Here is a 17,280-nt window from a genome sequence, read left to right on the forward strand (position 1 = left end):
AGGTTTTAAAGTAACATTACTGTAACTCGATGATTTATATGCAGGAGGAGAGTAAACTGGTTATTTACTGTTTAACATCTTAATTCTGTAATTAAGGAATATTTCTCTGCTTTTCAAAATCCCACACCTATGGCTATTGGCTACCAAATGGTAAACCTATAAAGAGAACAATATATGTCAGAATAAAAAGCTGGTGCGTCCTCACATCGCAGATGTTGGACCTGAGGTAAAAGTCCTGGTGGCAGCCTTACAATGTGTGTGTGTGTGTGGGGGGGGGGGGGGAGGAAAGTGTTGCCTGCTTTGGGAAAGGTGTTATAGAAAAGATATTCTCACTGGTAAATAGGCTGGAACGCCACATACCTTTTTACATCTTTAAAACCATTGTACTAATACAACTACATGTTCAATGTAATTGCTCACAGCCTTTTCAGAGACACATTTTAATGTTTGCTCCCTTGTTTTTCAGGTGCTTCCAGCTGACTATGACCTACAGGCTATGATGGGAAAATATGAAGAAAACCAGCACCGGATATTGACCCTCTGCAACATGCAGCATTTTCTGTAGAAATAGATTCACCCTGTCATGTACTGTTTATCATTTGTAGAAACTGGTTCTAAGTTTTTTGCCGCCAAAGAGAGAGAAGGAGATGCCCGGCATACCTTGCATGCTCAGTGGGCTTCTGATGTCTGCCCCAGCAGCATCCCTGTGCACAGCTTGACTGGCAGGTTTTGAAACTTGAGGGAGTTTCCAGAATGGCTTGTGTTGTCATTGAAAAGCTGCTGTTGAAGAAGAACTGAAATGGCCTGCTGTGTGCACAGTTCAAGAGGCTCTTTGGATTGTGGCCTACACCAGGGAAAAACTGGCTCCCTGCCTGCACCTCTGAATCTCAGGGTTTCCTATTCAGAAGGAACAGCCCTCTCCTATCCTAAGTCCCCCCCTCCCCCCATTCTTGAAACTCTCCTCCCCACAAGCAGTTTGAAGATTAAGTGTCAGACGTTTCTAAAACAGGGAAATGAAGCTTCCTGGCATGAGCTATTTTCTACTACCTCCCCCTTGATTTGTACTTCAGACAGGTTTTTTCACTCAGCACCCAAACCGCTTTGTGAACCTGGGGCATTTTGAAAGAACAGCATGGAGGCTTGTCTGATGGGCAACATCAGGATGGGGTGGGGGGAACCCAAGAAAAAAACAGAGTGAGCACATCCTTTTTTCTGAATATCGCTTACATCTTTTATAGGCTGTAGTATTCAGGGCCTTTTCTTTTTTTTTCATTTTTAAAGTACCTTTTCTGTTGAATGAGAAATGTTAAAATTGCTGTTTTTTCTTCAACTTTTGTAGTTATACACCAATTGCCTCTATTATTCTAAAATGCTGTTTTATACTATTTAGCAGGTTCATACACTGTTGACTAAGACAGGCTTTCCTGAACTGTACTGCCTGTCAAAAAAGGATCTGTTGAAAGAAATGGTAGGAGTTGAGAAGAAAAACCCTCAGCCAGATGTAGTGCAAATAGATAAGTGGTTTTAGATGTATGAGATTTTTTGCAATTAAAAATTTGTGCTGCTCTTTGAGAACCAAGGTTGTAAAATTACAGAAAACAGGGAGAGCAATCATGCAACAACAGTGGTTACTTTTTTCCAGTTCTGATGAGTTAACGCTCTAGGGCATCTGTTAAATCCTTACTAAGACATTACTGTCATCCACAGGATTGCCATGGTGCATTTCTATGGCTGCACTGTTTAGTTACAGAAACAGTGTGGTATAGTAGTTAGAGTGTCTGTCTAAAACCTGGGAGTCCTGGATTCAAATCTCCATGCAGGCATGAAACTCAGTGGGGGACTTTGGGCCTGTCACTATTTCTCAGCCTAACCCTATTTCACAAGGTGGTTGTGACTGTAAGGCTAAAATGGAGAACTACTCACACTGCCCTGAACTCCTTGGAGGATGGATGGGATAAAATTGAAATCACTCCTCCTAATAGCAAACTTGGCTGGTCAGTGACAGCAGGTTTGTAGTCAAAACAAGGCTACTGAGAAACGAGAGGGAGTGGTCCGCGTGCCAAATGGGGAAAGCCAAAAGCCATTTGGGGAAGCCAAATGCTTGCAAAAGTTCATTGAAAAAAAACCCTAAGGTGACAACTCCCCTAAAAAAAACGGTCCAAGCATGCTCAGTAGCTATGGAATGTGGAGTGACATTTGGAAAAGAAGGAGGAGAGGAATGTCCTACTTTAAAGGAGTAGCTGGCTGGAAGCCTGAACAGGAGCACACCTTTTAGAAAGGAGGATAACTGCAACATTTTGCTGCCCCCCTTGTTAGTAACAATAATAGTGCAACTCATTGGGCTCGTTTGCACTACTCAACAGCCCGCTGTAGGTTAAGAACTTATGGTGTGGCTGCAGCCTGTGCTCCCATTTGGAATATGCAACCCCTGCTCGGAGTTGTTGTGTTGTGCAAACCCAGTGAGCGTGGGTTATGTGAGGCTTAAGCAAACCTCTCACAATCCGTTGTCTGTTCCAGGGTTATGCGAGGGTTGTTCGAACCTGGGCAATGTGTGAGTTGAGACCTTCAGCTAGAGAATTTCTCTACACCGTAATTCACATCAGTTGCAGTTTCCAGAGAAACCGCAGTAATTGTGGCCTGTTTCTTATATATTGTAGGGCTCAATAGCCAAGACATGCCGTGATGATTGGGAGCGCTGGATGAGCTTGTTCACCTCTCCTTTCCTGTCTAGTACTAATTGTGGGCTAACAGGATGTCTAGATTAACTCCATAGGAACCTTGCAGTATTTTTTGCAAAGCCTGCCACATCCTCACCCTCCTGAGCTCAATTCCTTGCCCATCTGATGGTGTTAGAAGGAGCAGAAAAACAGCACTCAAAGCTGTGACATCACTGTAGGATTTATTTTTCTTCTCCCCAGCTTTAAAAGCCTGAGAGAGTTGTGATAATGCTTTGGCGTTTTCTCCAGCTGGAGAAAGAGTACTTTGGCAGCTGAGTGGGATGGAGGAGGGAGAAGCCCATGTTGTCAATTTTAGCTTGATTGAGACAAAGAGATGAATAGTAAATCCCACTAGCACTTCGAGTGGAATTTCAGCAGTGCTTGCAACATCAAAGATTTTATTTGCAGAACTCTACTAAATCATGAGTGGCACTGTGGTTGAGTTCTATAAAGATGTCACATGTAAATGAGTTTGAGTATATAGGATTTAAATCTTAAAGCCCCTTTGCATTCCATGGGTCCCCCCCCCGCCCCCACAGCCAATGAGATGAAAGCAATCTATTTGGAACTGGTTCTTTCCATGAGTTAAACACTTTATCTATGGTGCCATCATGAGCCAGATTTAAACCAATAGGCATGTTGGATCAGTGGCCCATACATATTTTAATCACAAAATGACTGTGTATATGAATGTGGGTGCAAGTTTAAACAATTTTAGTACAGAACATGTTTCCCGTTGGGAGACACTTCTGTTTTATTGAAACGGAATAGTCGTGATAGATGTTGCTTGACTTTTTAAAGATGAATTTTTTAACTGGTGGCTATATTAAGAGTATAATGTACTGTTCAGAATTGTTTGTGGAAAGCAACTCTTGTTATGTAATAAAACTGCAGTTCTGCAGGGTGGGAGGAAAAGATCAGAGGAGACAGAAGATCTCAAAGGCATTTTAACATTCCTTCCCGTATTACTTTATTAAATTGCTGGTGCTGCTTAAAGACATCCTGTGGCTCATTCTCTTGAATACTTTTTTAGATTAAATGGAGCAGTTTTAAAACTGCTTTAATTTCTCATTGAAACAGTATGATTTCAGATGTATAAGAGATTTATGTTTCTCTTTAAAATTTAACATTTAAAATATATTGGCAAGGAAAAACACCCCTCTAGAGGAAGCATTCTCAGGATTTCATTCAAATATACTCTGCCCACACTGAGCTGGGATAAAGCAGGATACAAATCCAAATTCATATCTCATGACCTTATAATCAGTTAATTTAACAGTATTGCCAAACGTCCTGACCTATGTCAAGTTAGCCCAGAAACAATGTGGTCACACCCAGGATTTTTTTTTTTAAAGGACGCAGCTTCTTTCAAATACGTATAATCACAGCTAGGGATGTACGAATCTGCAAAAGTCAAGCTTTCCAAAGTTTTCCGAATTGCATCTTAAAGCTCATTCTGACTCAGTTCCAACCTTTTTTAATTCATATTTTTCCAGATGTATGCATCAATTGGGTGCATCTTTGAAACACACACATTCTTCTCCCATTGATTAAAGTGTATTTGTGTACATTTTTCAAATGTATGCATGCTGCCGAACACATTTGTTGTGATCCGTGAATTACATTGCAAGTTCGGAAATGCACGGACTTTGACCACAGATTGTGTCAGAGTCTGTGTTTTGGTCCGGAAAGTGCAAACTGGGTAAAACTATTCAAAAATGAATGGAAAATAATTTCTCACACATCCCTAATCACAGCAAAATAGAATTTGGAGGGTGTGTGTGTCACACATGACTATACACATGTTCTCCACCCCTTACACTTGTGTAAGAAAAATGTCATTCAGGACATAGTCCTAAGGCTTAGTTCATACATGCATACAATCATGGAGTTGGAAAGGATACCAGTTGTCATTTAGTCCATTCCCTTGCTAATGGAGAAAATCTGCTAAAACATCCCCACTACATGGTTGTCCAGGTTCTGCTTAAAAGCCCACTAGCAAAGGCGAGTCCATCCATCACTTGAGGCAGTCTGTTCCACTGTTGAACAGAAATGTGGGACTGTCAGGATGGTACCATTAACAAGTTCTTCCTAAAGTTTAGTCAAAATCCTTCCTTGTAATTTGAGCCCGCTGGTTTGGATCTTACCCTCTGGAGAAGCCTTTCCCAACCTGGTGTCTTCCGGATGTTTTGGACAACAACTCCCAGGATTCCTGACCTTGGCCATGATGGCTGGGGCTGATGGGAGTTGAAGTCCAAAATATCTGGAGGACAGGTTTGGGGAAGGCTACTCTGGGGCAACAGAGTAAATTTGCACCATCTGTGACAGCCCTTCAAACATTTGAAGATGTACAACACTCGCTTACTTAGTAGCTGGAACTCCCAGACGAATGCTGCAATCTAGCTCTTGTGTGCCTTGCGGGCGCTAGAGTGAGTTGCACCCAACCAGTTCAACTGCAACGTAGAGGTGTGTCTGTGTTCGCTGCACCTGCAAAGCCTGCTACGTGTCGCCTGTTGGATCTGGGATGGAGTACTGTGATCATGAAATGATAATCGGTTGTAAGTGAAGCATTTGTATTGTTATATTGTGGTTGTATTGTTATATTGTGGTTTTAATGTTTTATATATTTTAAATTGTTTTATTGTGTGTTGTTTGGTTTTAATTTTTGTGAACCGCCCAGAGAGCTTCGGCTATTGGGCGGTATAGAAATGAAATAAATAAATAATAAATAAATAAAATAAATCTCTAGCTATTCACATCTCCTATTTATGGCACTGAAGCAAATAGAACTCCATGTGTTCTAGTTTCCCTGGGTTATGGACTGTGGACTGGGCCAGTTCCAGGTTCGACCCTAAATAAAGTGCATTTAGGAGGCTTCCTTGGTTGGTCTCAGTGGGCTTAGCTGCCAGCAGCATTCACTGTCTGAGGACTGCAATTTTAATTTCCCACAATACTCCAGAGTGGCTCTGTACCCGAAGCATTGTGGGAAACTGAAAGAGCTAGACTCAGCCACCTGGTGCCAGAGGCTCAGAGCAGTGGGCTGGCAAGAGAAAAAATGCTCGTGGTAGGCCCCGCTGGGGGCTACAAAACCTGTACACAAATTCCCCGTTCTGTTCTGCTGCCTTCTGAGACATCCCCCTTTCGTCACCCTCTTAGTATCACATTTAATTTGTACACTTTTGGCTCCAGAAACCTGTAGTTTCCTATCCCCTTTATGTCATCGTGCTTTGTTAGCCTTATAGTTTGGGGAGGAAAGCGTCATGGTGTAATGTATACAAAGTCAATGCAAGGACATTTCCTCTTTTTGCACACTTTTATTCCAGAAAAGTTAACTTCTTCAAGCTGACGCAGAAATATTTTAGCACAGAATTCTTTATTCTACCATGAAGGCCATCTTGTTCAAAAATGCTGGCAACCTTTCTAAACAGGCTGCCCGTTGTGCTTATAAATGATCTGTCTCCTGCTTGAAATGTAATTTTTTTACAACAGCTTGGGGCAGCATGAGGTGGGGGTGAAATGGAAAGCTTTCCACTTTGCAGATTCCAACTGATTTTCATAGGATTCTTCATTGCAAGAGGGGAACCTGTGCCCTCCCAGATGTTGGTGGACTACAACTTCCATGATCCCTGCCCATTTGCTATGCTGGCTGAGGCTGATGAGAGTTGAAGTCTAACACCAAGAGGGCCACAGTTTTCCCACCCCCTGCCTTACTGGGCTCAGAAGCACAAAATACCCTTCAGTAATTGTGTTATCAGGGCAATAACCAGGATAAATGAGTGTGAAAAAGCACTGCATCCCAAAGGATGAGTATGACAGATGTTTAAAATGTGACTCACACTAACATAAGCCTATTCACATATATCTGAGAGTAAGTCCTATTGAACATACTGGTTTTCGCATCTGTGTAAACGTGCATAGATTTTGGCTGTATGATTACTGATGTTTTTGGTTATCATAAGAAAACTACACTTCTAAGGAAATTTTCTGAAATGACCTGAACAGCCATGGAATGGATAAAGGAACTCACCAACAGGCTCAACACAGAAGAGGCCTATTATATATTTTGCATAGTAGGTTTGTTCAGACCTATCGGGCCAGTTCGCACAATCACAGCGTGGTTGACAAGCCACGGTGGCTTATTTTCCCTGCTGCATATTCTCACTGGCGTGGCTTGCTGTGTCGTTCGAACCCGGGCAGCATAGCTTGCTGGGGCGGGGGTAGCAGCTGCCCCCTCAAACAAGCCATGCCACTTGGGTTTGGATGACACGGGAAGCCACGCAAGCAAGGGTAATTTGGGAAATCTGGCTGGTGCGAGCGGCAGAGTTAATCCACCATGGCTTCTTAACCACACTGAGATCATGCAAACTGGCTCATTATGTTAAGAGTATAGCTTAGAAAGAGAAGGAAGCAACAAAAAGCTACAGCCACCAAAGGCCCCTGAAGGGCATGAATACATATAAAATCAATGATATGGTATATATGAAGATACCCGTAGGTGACTTACGGAACACCGGGGCAAGCCAAGCCAAAAGTATCAATATTTTTACAACCCAAAGGGTAGTATTCAATGTTAGTCCTACAGAGTAGGCCCATTTAAACGAACGGGACTTAAGTTAGTTGTGACTAACATTCACAGTGACCCATTCATTTCAATGGGTTTACTCTATGTAGGACTAACATTGGATACTACCCCAAGTCTTACAACGTATGCTTAATTTATCTCTGCTTACAAATAGGCCAGGAATGGAAGAGGAAAGGAAAAAAATAAGTAAAATGCAGTAAAGCATTTCTTATTCACATCCCTTCCTAGTTTGGGTCTCCCTTTCTCCTGGACATGTTTTAGGCCTGCCTTCGCCAACCTAGCATCATTCAGATGTTTTGGATTAGAACTCCCAGACTTCCTGACCATTGGCTGGGGCTGATGGGAGTTGAAGTCCAAAACAGCTGGAGGGCAGCAGCTTGGGGGAAGACCATTTTAGGGCCTCTGCTGTAGCACATAGATCTACAAAAGGAAGGAATGCCTGCACCCTTCTCCCCTCCACTTTCTGTAGCCCAGCCTTCCCCAACTTGGCACCCTCCAGATGGGTTGGACTATAACTCCCATCATCCCCATAGGCCAACACATCTGAAAGGTGGCAGGTTGGGGCAGGCCACTGATGCCCCTCACTGGTGTATCTTCCATCTGGCATCCCACCCTGCGGGCAACCCTTGCACAAGACAGAGGACACATCTAACAGAGATGAACTGGAGCTGTTCAGGGGGATGGGAGAGGGCAGGGGTGTCAATGCATAGCCACACCACCAATACATCCAATCTGTCCTTTCCTGCTTTCCTCTCACCTCCACTGAGAGCAAGTGATGGCTATGGAAGAAAGTTGAAGGAAGGAGAGGCACAGTTGCTGGGCACTAGGCTCCCCATTCCCCATTTGCATCTCCTGGTCCCTCGAGGAATTGCTCGGGGTATGGATGCAGAAGGCTGTATTGGACTCGTTTCTTAGTCCTCTTTGTTTATAATGACATAACCCTCTGGGCTAGTTTCATTCACTGGTACAACACAAGTGTCAAAGTCTGTAAACGAAGCATGGAGAGGGCATCCTTCTCCCGTGCATGGAATGCTTGCTGGAATGCCACTGTGATACTGAACCTCTGGAGGGATGGTGCGGGTTGAGCTGGCTGGCTCTCCACCATGCCTAAAGTACTCCCCAGCTTCACATGTGCCTGGAAGGCCTGCTAGAAGTCTGTTGTAATTGGACCCAACAGCGGGACACTCGCAGCCAGTGATATTGCAGAACAGATCTGACGAATAGAGGTCAATGTTGAAGCCCTCCCGAGTGCCACCAGGTAGATCTGCAAGTTTCATCCTAGAAGGATCAAATTCTTGGGCGTCTCTCTTGCTGCCCGTTGACTCCGGTTGTGTAGTTTCCTCTACAGGATACACGAGCTTCTCTACACAATCTTTCTTGATCTTTAGCTTCTCATTCGAGGATAAGTCACCAGTTCTCTCTTTGCTCAAGAAGCTGCACCCGGTGAGATGATTGTTGTGTTGCATGATGCCCCCTTTCAGTTCTTGGGGCTGGTCCATTGGATCTGATCCATGAATATTCAGGCACCGCATGGCATCGCAGATCTTGTTTTCAATTGCCTCTCTGGAAGATGCTTGGCTTCCAAAGCCGTAAGGGGCTGGGCTTTCTAAAGCAGCATCGTTCAGGATGGCTAAGGCTTGAGGGCCACTTGCATCGGGGGACAGAAGAGCTAAAGGCTGCGGCCCAGTTGTCGGTGGCCCCAGCCTCGTCCCTGTGAGTCCCGTGGTTCGAGCCGCATCGTCCGACACCTTTGGAGAGAGATCTGCAAAGTGGAGAGGCTTTTGCCCAATGACAATGTCACTGTATTTCATCAAAAAATCCTCGCTGTCGGAGCTTTTGACGCAGGAGCTTGTCGACCCACCGGCTTGGCTTCCTTGGCTCAGGTTTTGCTCGTGAGCAAATTCGGAAGCGGAAGTCAGAGGCTCCTCTGGGATGCATTGGAGGCCGAGCTCACTTCTGAGCTCCGTGCTTTCAGCTTCTTCAAAGGCCGATTTGCTGGGGGTCAAGTCTGTCTGCCGAGGACTGAAATATCCTGGCCTCTCATTCCTTCCTCTGATAAGCTCATATTCCTTTCTCTGGGAAGGTTGGGGCTTCCTATCTAGGTTGCCTTTGGGACGCCAATGCTTTTGGGCTCTCTTCTGTAGGATATCCCCCAAATCGCTGTCCCTTACATCCTCTGCAATGTCGAGAAGGTCTTCGCATTCGATCCTTGCGAGGAATATTTCAAAGGCTGCTTGCTCGGCTTCCTCCTCATTTAGCTTCCTCACCAGCGAAAACTCCGTGGCAGTGGTTGCAACGTAGCCCATTTCCTCCAGCAGTCTTTGCACGACCCCTTCTGGGAGAACGGACTGTACGTAGTAGACAAAGTTTCCTGTAAAAGTCTGGGGAAGAGGGAAAAAAGGGACAATCAGGAAATGGAAGGATGGGGAAAACCTAGCACCATGTCAGTCAGTGGAATTATGGGTTGGAACCCTTCTGCAGGGGCAAAATCAATTTGAGAGTTTGGTCTCCAAGAATCTTTTTACAACAGACCAAGGACTCAAGTCGGTTGTGCCCAAGATTGCTCCTAAAGAAGGATTAATATTTGTTATCTGTGGGGTTCAATACTTCTTCCCTTGTGTTTTCCCACTTGGGGCCTTCCCACTTCTTGATTATCTGGACTGGAAGCTTGGTGGACTAAAGGTGGCCTGCAGAATGCCTGTTGTAGAACAGGAGCCCAGCAAAATGAAGTCTTTGTTTAATGTCTTTAAAAATTATGGCAAGCTATATCCAGCATGGTGCATTTTGGGCCCGAGAGCTGCATTCCAATCGTGGAAGGGTCTCAGGGGCCACGTTCCACAGGTGGGTGGGCCTACGGGAAAGGGAGCGTGGCTTTTTGTGAATTTACATCATTTTCCTTGCTAATAAATTCACAGTAAGTTTTAGCCAGCATGGTTCAGTGGATCAAAGAGGATGTGGGACATTGAAACGGTTTGCGAATGCACAGGTTCCACACTCATCTCAAAGTCCTAGTCTGACACTCTAACTCAGCCTTCCCCAATTTGGGGCCCTCCAGATGTTTTAGACTAGAACTTCCATCAGTCCCGGCCAGCACGGCCGATAGCCAGGGCCAATGGGAGTTGTGGTCCAAAGCATTTGGAAGTCAGCAGCTTGAGGAAAGCAGGGCCATCCCATAACCACAGAGGGGCTTCCTGCACTTCTGAATGGGATATTGTTGCACTCAGCGTGAAGCACTGGAAAAGCAAGGTTCTGGCCGTGGGAAGATTGTGGTGCAAACTGCACATCCTGTTCTGTCCACAGTGCAGCTGTCCACTTCCGTCAGCTATATATGGACCTGTGTTGACCACAGTGGGATGGTGCTGCAGCACTGATACCAGCCACAGCAGCCGCATTGATTCAGCCCGCAGGAACGAGATGTGTGCCATGAGGCATGGGTGAAATCCTGTGGTCCCCATGAGCATCGACATGCTCCATGAGCAGCCAGATATGCTTCATAAGTGCAATCCTATGGTCTTCATGAGCACTGATGGTTCAGATGCTGCAGCACTGGTACGGCCCACAGGAACCAGATGTGCTCCATGAGTTTATTTATTTACAATATTTGTATACCGCTCCACATCTAAAACAGATTCCAGAGCGGTGAACATAAAAGGTAAAATGATAAAAAGAACTGAAGCATTAAAAGTGTTCTTTTAAAAACCAAATACTAGTAAAAATCGTGGCTGATCATTTAAGGATTGCTTCCTGGAAAAGAACTCTTTCAGGAGGTGCTGGAAGCACCACAGTGTTGGTGCCTGTCTGACCTCCAGGAGCACGGAGTTCCAAAGAAAGGGGGCCACCACACTGAAGGCTCTTCTCCTGGTGGACTCCAATCAGGCCATAGGTCCATGTTCTGCTTGCCAAACACACTCTCAGGCACCCCTCTCTCATATGTTTGCTTTGCATATGTACTGATGATCATGTCCATTCATTAACATCCCCCCCATTACCATCTCTGTGCTATGCACTCCCCAAAGTTTCAGTGAGAAGCTTCAACCTTAGGCAAAAATTCAATCAGAGGTTCCAGTTTATTCTCAAATGATATGAAGCTCTGGGCTATAACGATCAAAGTCTGCAAATGCAGAATTTGGGATCTGGTTAAGAATTCAGATAACAGTGCCCTGAGAATTTCCAGAACTCTAAAAAAAGATTCTAGCCCTTATTGTTAGGGCATGGAGCTGCAGTGCCAGTCCCTTCACACTGAGTAGAAGAAAATTAATTATAAAAGAGGCAAATAATATGGAATATGTTTATTTATGGTGCAATCCCATGCATGTTTAGACAGAAAAAAGTCCTGCAACTCCCAGCATGCCCCAGCCAGCATGGGAACTGTAGGACTTCTTTCTGTCTAAACATGCCAGTGTGGTGTAGTGGCTAGAGTGCTGGACTGAGAGTCGGGAGAGCTGGGTTCTAGTCCCCACTCGGCCATGGAAGCTCACTGGGTGACTTTGGGCCAGTCACAGACTCTCAGCCCACCCCACCTCACAGGGTTGTTGTTGTGAGGATAAAATGGAGAGGAGGATGAGGATAATGTAAGCCGCCTTGGGTTCCTTGGAGGAAAAAAAGGCAGGATATAAATGTAATAATAAATGAAAACATGCATGGGATTGTACCCTTAGTTAGATTGCAAAATATGGCCTTTGGGGCAAGTAACTTTGTGAGAGAACAGACAGTTCAAGAAATATGGACTTTGGTCACGTACCAATTTAGAGTGGATGAGGATCTCTCTCAAATTCTGAGAAAGGCAGCTTACAGAAATAAAATGTCTAATCCAAGAGACGGGCGAGTCATAGCACAGTTCCTTTCTATCCAACGACTCCAGCTTCAGCTCGCTGGACTTCTGCGAGACCAGGGCGGGAGCACAGTTAAGCCAATGTTGTTTAGTTTAAACAAAGGCAGCAGTGGGGCAGAGCGCCAACCTTAGACTTCGGACTTCCGTGGCCTTGCAACCCTTGCCCTCTTTACAGAGGTTGATATTCCTTCGTTGACTTCAAAATGTGGTAAACCAGTCATGCTGTGCTTGGGGGCCCTCTAGCTCATTCTGCTAAGCGGGGCTCTAGACATCTGCCCCAAAGTCCTACGCTGATGGCACCATTAAAGCCAATGGCTCCATTAGGCTGTACAAGAATTCCTGGGGGCTCAGAGATGGCTCAGCCACCTTAATTTTGCAATGGCCCCCCTTAGCCACTGTCTTTAGAAGGCAGGGGTGAGGGAAAGGAGGGGCACGATGTGACTAAATTGAATGAGAGACTGGGGAAGGGGCCTCAGGATCTCATTAGGGCTCCCCCTACCTTTTCCGACACGCTTTGAGCACTTTGAATACACTTTCCCCAGGGATGCTGCTGTGCACAGGGTTCTGCGGGAGACTTCTCCACCGCTTCACTGGAATGCAGAGGAAGCCGGTGGCTCCAATGTCAGTGGGGCGGTGAATCTGCTATGGGTTTCAGTCAGAACTCTAAAGGAGCTCTCCAAGGTGCGAAGCCCGGAGAGGATTCACTGCCCCACTGACATCAGAGCAACCAGCCTCCCCTGCTGTAACGTTTATGAGCTCTGGTTGCATGGAGGGCCATCCTAGGGTAGTGAAACCTTGTATTTAAAACCTGCCTGGTAGCCATGGGCGATCCGGAATTGCATGCAGGCTAAGCAGGGAAACCAAGTGGGCTGCTAGAGATATGAAGCCACCACATCTGCACCTAGCGTAGAAATGCAATTCTTTGTCCCTCCTCTGACAACCCCCACCATGTCAGATTTTTTTTGGGGGGGGCAGGCTAGGAACGTTTGTGGGCTTATTTACAATACTGATGTCATGAATCCCAGTACTACCATGCGAAGGAATACCACCTTCATCAGCATTGCCCTGACTAGAGGAAGCTCGCTTCAAAGGGTCATGTTACAAAAAGACCCTTTAGCTCAATTGGGCAAATTTATTCAGTACTGGAGACAAATTACTGGAATATAGGGAAAGAGGCCTTAGAAGTTTAACAGCTATAATTGATTATAATGTGAGTTTGATTGGAAAAAAGTAAGAGAAGTATTGGATTGAGAAAGCATGGTTATTAACTGATCATGTTAAGATTCCCCTACTTTTGGAATTTGTATTGGTTCTTTTGTGTTAAATGATACTGTCGATAAAATGTTGTGTGTTTTTTTGAAGTATAATGTGCTCCTGCAAGATGTTTTTTAGACATCAAAAATAGTGCTTGAAAGCAAACCTTTCATTTTGCAACCGAGGAATAAATCTGACTTACGGAACTAGTCACCAATGATATCATGGTTCTCTGTGGCTCCACGGTTCAGTTCCTAAATTTACCTCTTTCAGAGTTAATGGAATCTTTTCAAAGACAGGGAGATTTGCAACATAGTTCCACTCGAATAAGTGGAACCTAAGAGTATGAGTCACCTAATATGATGATACAGAGATGTAAGACAGCTCATGACATGGTAGAATTCCCTGAGAAAGACAGAGAAACCCATCCCCAAGGAAGGGGCAAGTAGACTCACCAGAACTGTTGTGGGATGATATGACAAGGCAGGGTGGGGACGTGCCCATGGAAGCAACCCTAACGCACTTTCCTGGGAAGTAAATATCACTTGGACCTTACATCTGGAAGAACGGGTGTGGTGTAGTGATCAGAGTGTTGGACTGGGACTTGGGAGACCTGGGTTCTATTCCCCACTCGGCCATGAAGCTCAATGGTCGACTCAGTGGGCCAGTCACTGACTCTCAGCCTAACCTACCTCACAGGGTCGTTGAGAGGATAAAATGGAGAGGAGGAGGACCACGTGCGCCACCTTGGATTCCATGCAAGTGGGGAAAAGGTAGGATATAAATGTAATAATAAATAAATAAACTGGACCTGCGTGTGTCCTTCCTGACTTCGGCACAGTAGAACAGTCTGCCTCAGGAGATGGTGGGCTCCCTTGGCTGGAGGTGGTATTTAACCAGAGGCTGGAGGGTTATCGGTCAGGGATGCTATAAGTTGCAATAACCTTGCATTAAGTGCAGGGTGTGTGTTAGACTACATGACCTCCAAGGCCTCCTTCAGTTCCACCATTAACGATTCTAACCTCAAGTTCTCTACCTTGAGTGGCCAATTTGGCATGACACAAGTTCACAAGTCTCATTCCAACCAGTTCTGAACTCTGAAATTCCTCCCCATAAGTTTTCAACCTGTTCATGTAGATCATGAATTCTAAAACGACATAGAGTCTTGTGGTATCTGAAAGACTTAACCGTCTTACTCTGCCATAAGTTTCCGTGGATGCTGTCCACTTCATCTGATGCATCCACATACAGTGTCCATGAAAGCTTACTGCAGAATAAATGTGCTAGGCCATAATCCTATGCATGTTTAGCAAGAAAAAAAGCCCCAAACTCCATGACTGGCTGGGGGATGCTGGGAGTTGTAGGCCTTTCTCTGTCTAACCATGCATAGGATTGTGTCTTTAGTCTTGAAGGCAGCCTCCACAGCATGGTGCCCTCCAGATAGGTTGGAATGCATGCCCCAGCCAAATGGGAGTTGTAGTCCAACACATCTGGAAAGCACCAGGTTGGGGAAGGCAGCTTTAAGGTCCCCCAAGACTCTTTATTGCTTCTGCTCCAGCGGACTAAGGTGGATGCCTTCCCCTCTGGAAACTGAAACCCTAAAAGTTGAAACATATTGAAAGGAGCTCCCATTTGGGCTGGGTGGTGAAGTGAGGTTGTCAAAGGGAGGTGGTGGGGGCAAAATTATATTTCGTGTTCTAATTTCCACTAGGCCATGAAGCTCGCTGGGTGACTGGCTCAGTCAGTGACTCTCAGCCTAACCGACCTCACAGGGTTGTTGTGAGGGCAGAAAGGAGAGGAGCAGGGTCGTGTGAACCGCCTTGGGCTCTTCGCAAGAGGGGCAAGGGCAGGATCCAGCCGTGATCACACATCACAGCGCCCTCACCTCCGCCGACCTACCTTCAGCGACCTGATCTCCCTCCTCCAAGGCGAGAGGAAGAGGTTGACGCAGATCAGCTCCAGGAACTCGAAGGCTTTGACCAGCTTGCGGAAAACGACCTCGCCCCGCTCGCCTTTCATGGCCAGGCAGCTCTGGGCGATGCCGTGGACGTCGAACCTGCCCCAGCCGTCGGGCCAGCCGGCGTCCGAGGCCAGGAGGCGCCTGGCCGGGCTCTTCACCGCCGCTTCGTTGCAGACCGAAAGTTTCCCTTCCGCCCAGCGGGCGCGGTAGAAAGCGAGGTAGCCCAGCTGCGCCTCGCGCAGGGCTGTCGCCGCCGCCGGGCTCCGCATCTCGCGCCGCCGCCCCGCAGCTCTGTGGCACCCGCGGGCTGGCGCGCGCCCCGCGCCTCTCCACCAGAGCGAACCGGGAACTGGCCCGAGCGCCGTGCGCGCTCCGCCGCGTGTGGAACTTCCCCGCCGCCGCGGATCTCTCGGGCTGCCCCTGGCCGCCTCCCTCATTGGCCCGCCGGGGGATCCGCCCGCCGTCTCGCTGGCCGCGCCGGCTGTCACTCAAGGCGACCAAAAGGCTCGGTCCTCGCCCAGAGCCGGGAAGCGCGGAAGCGGCGGCGCGCCAAAGCGAAAGTGGGAGGCCGGGGGAGGTGGGGGCTGATCCCGGGCGCGAGGCTGCGAGCCGGGGGGGGGGGTCCTGGGGGAGGTGCGGATTCCGATGGGTTCGCCTCGCGACCCTTGTTCGGCTTGGGGGCCGCTTGACTGATGCAAAAGCGAAGACGAGCCGCGTGGAGCAAAAAGAAAAACGCCCAAATCCGTGTCGCTGGAATACCTTTATTAAAGGCGCAATCCTGCGTACAGAGAGCTTCGGCTATTGGGCGGTATAGAAATGAAATAAATAAATAAAAAATAAACAAATTGACAAAAAGACGGAATGTGTGATCTTTTGGTTGGCGTAGGGCGCAACCCCAGGCATGTTTAGGCGGAAAAAAGTCCTGCAACTCCCAGCATTCCCCAGCCAGCATGGCTGCTACGCCTATTAGCATCACCACTAGGGCAAAACTATATATAAAGTTAAGGGTGTAATCCTATGCATGTTTAGAGAGAAAAAAAGTCCTAATTCTCAGCATTGCCCAGCCAGCCACGCTGGCTGGGGAATGCTGGAAACTGTAGGACTTTTTCCTGACTGAACATGTGCAGGATTGTGCCCTTAATAAAGGCATTACAGCAACATAGGCGCAATCCTACGCATGTTTAGGCAAAAGAGATCTGGGGGCCTCAAAAGCACGCTGGCTGGGACATGCTGGGAGTTGCAGGACTTTCTTTTCTCTTCAAGCATGCATAGGACGGCACCCTTAAGACTGCAGCCTAGTGCATGTGTGTGCAAGCTTTGGAGATCCCAGATCTCTTCTTCTGTCTAAACATGCATAGAATTGTGCCCTACGCCAACTGGAAGATCACAGGTTTTGTGTGTGTGCAAGCTTTCGAGATCCCCAGATCCCTTCTCCTGGCAAGGTGTTAAAAAGGCAGGTCAGGAGGGCCAATGGCTTGCTGGCTGGGGATAATGGGAGATGCAGTCCAGAGTATCCAGAGGGCACCAGGCTGTGGGAAAGGTGACTCTGGGGCGTTACGTAATCCTTCCATTGCAACAATTTCCAGAGGGGATAGCTGTGTTAGTAGGTTGCAGCAAAAACAACAAAGAGTCTTGTGGCACCTTGGAAGATGAACACATTTATTACGGCATAAGCGTTTGTGAAATGGGCTCTGGTCCACAAAAGCTTTTATGCCATAATAAATGCGTTAATCTTCAAGGTGTGGCAGGACCCTTGGTATACAATACCGCTGAACTTTGGTCCTAATCCCGATCACTCACAAAAGCACCCGCACACATTCCCCCCCCTTTAATGGGCCTGCTGTTATAAATGTTCTTGCAGATAGTAATTGTAATAATAATAATTTTAAAAATCCAAGTAAGGCCGTGCAACACAATGCTGCAGTGTAAAGCAGTG

The 17,280-nt window shown here is 46.6% G+C and overlaps 2 protein-coding genes across 2 annotated transcripts in view; one reads left to right on the plus strand and one right to left on the minus strand.

Annotated features, from left to right (window-relative positions):
- The window catches only part of TK2 (thymidine kinase 2), a 31,681-nt gene extending 26,253 nt beyond the window's left edge, over positions 1-5,428 (plus strand). The window contains exon 10 of the mRNA XM_084813262.1: positions 467-5,428. Coding sequence (XP_084669388.1) covers positions 467-565 — 99 coding nt within the window. The 3' untranslated portion in view covers positions 566-5,428. The remainder of the gene's footprint in view (positions 1-466) is intronic.
- Positions 5,429-6,018: 590 nt separating this feature from the next.
- On the minus strand, positions 6,019-16,152 carry LOC146338991 (uncharacterized). The gene is made up of 2 exons (XM_084813261.1): positions 15,284-16,152; positions 6,019-9,680 (listed from the first exon to the last, which is right to left on the minus strand). Exons 1-2 carry the CDS (start codon positions 15,779-15,781, stop codon positions 8,211-8,213), a joined length of 1,968 nt encoding a protein of 655 aa, XP_084669387.1. The 5' UTR covers positions 15,782-16,152; the 3' UTR covers positions 6,019-8,210.
- Between the last annotated feature and the right edge of the window lie 1,128 nt (positions 16,153-17,280).

Source organism: Heloderma suspectum, chromosome 8, assembly GCF_057233095.1.
Source record: "Heloderma suspectum isolate Gila_16-S chromosome 8, 16-S_ref, whole genome shotgun sequence".
NCBI classification, from domain to species: domain Eukaryota; kingdom Metazoa; phylum Chordata; class Lepidosauria; order Squamata; family Helodermatidae; genus Heloderma; species Heloderma suspectum.

Excerpts from the sequence above, each read along its gene's own strand:
- LOC146338991 (XM_084813261.1), bottom strand. The coding sequence starts at position 15,781 with ATGAGGGAGGCGGCCAGGGGCAGCCCGAGAGATCCGCGGCGGCGGGGA. Across the intron at positions 9,681-15,283 it reads GGGAGATCAGGTCGCTGAAG|ACTTTTACAGGAAACTTTGT; the intron begins GTAGGTCGGCGG and ends CCTCTTCCCCAG.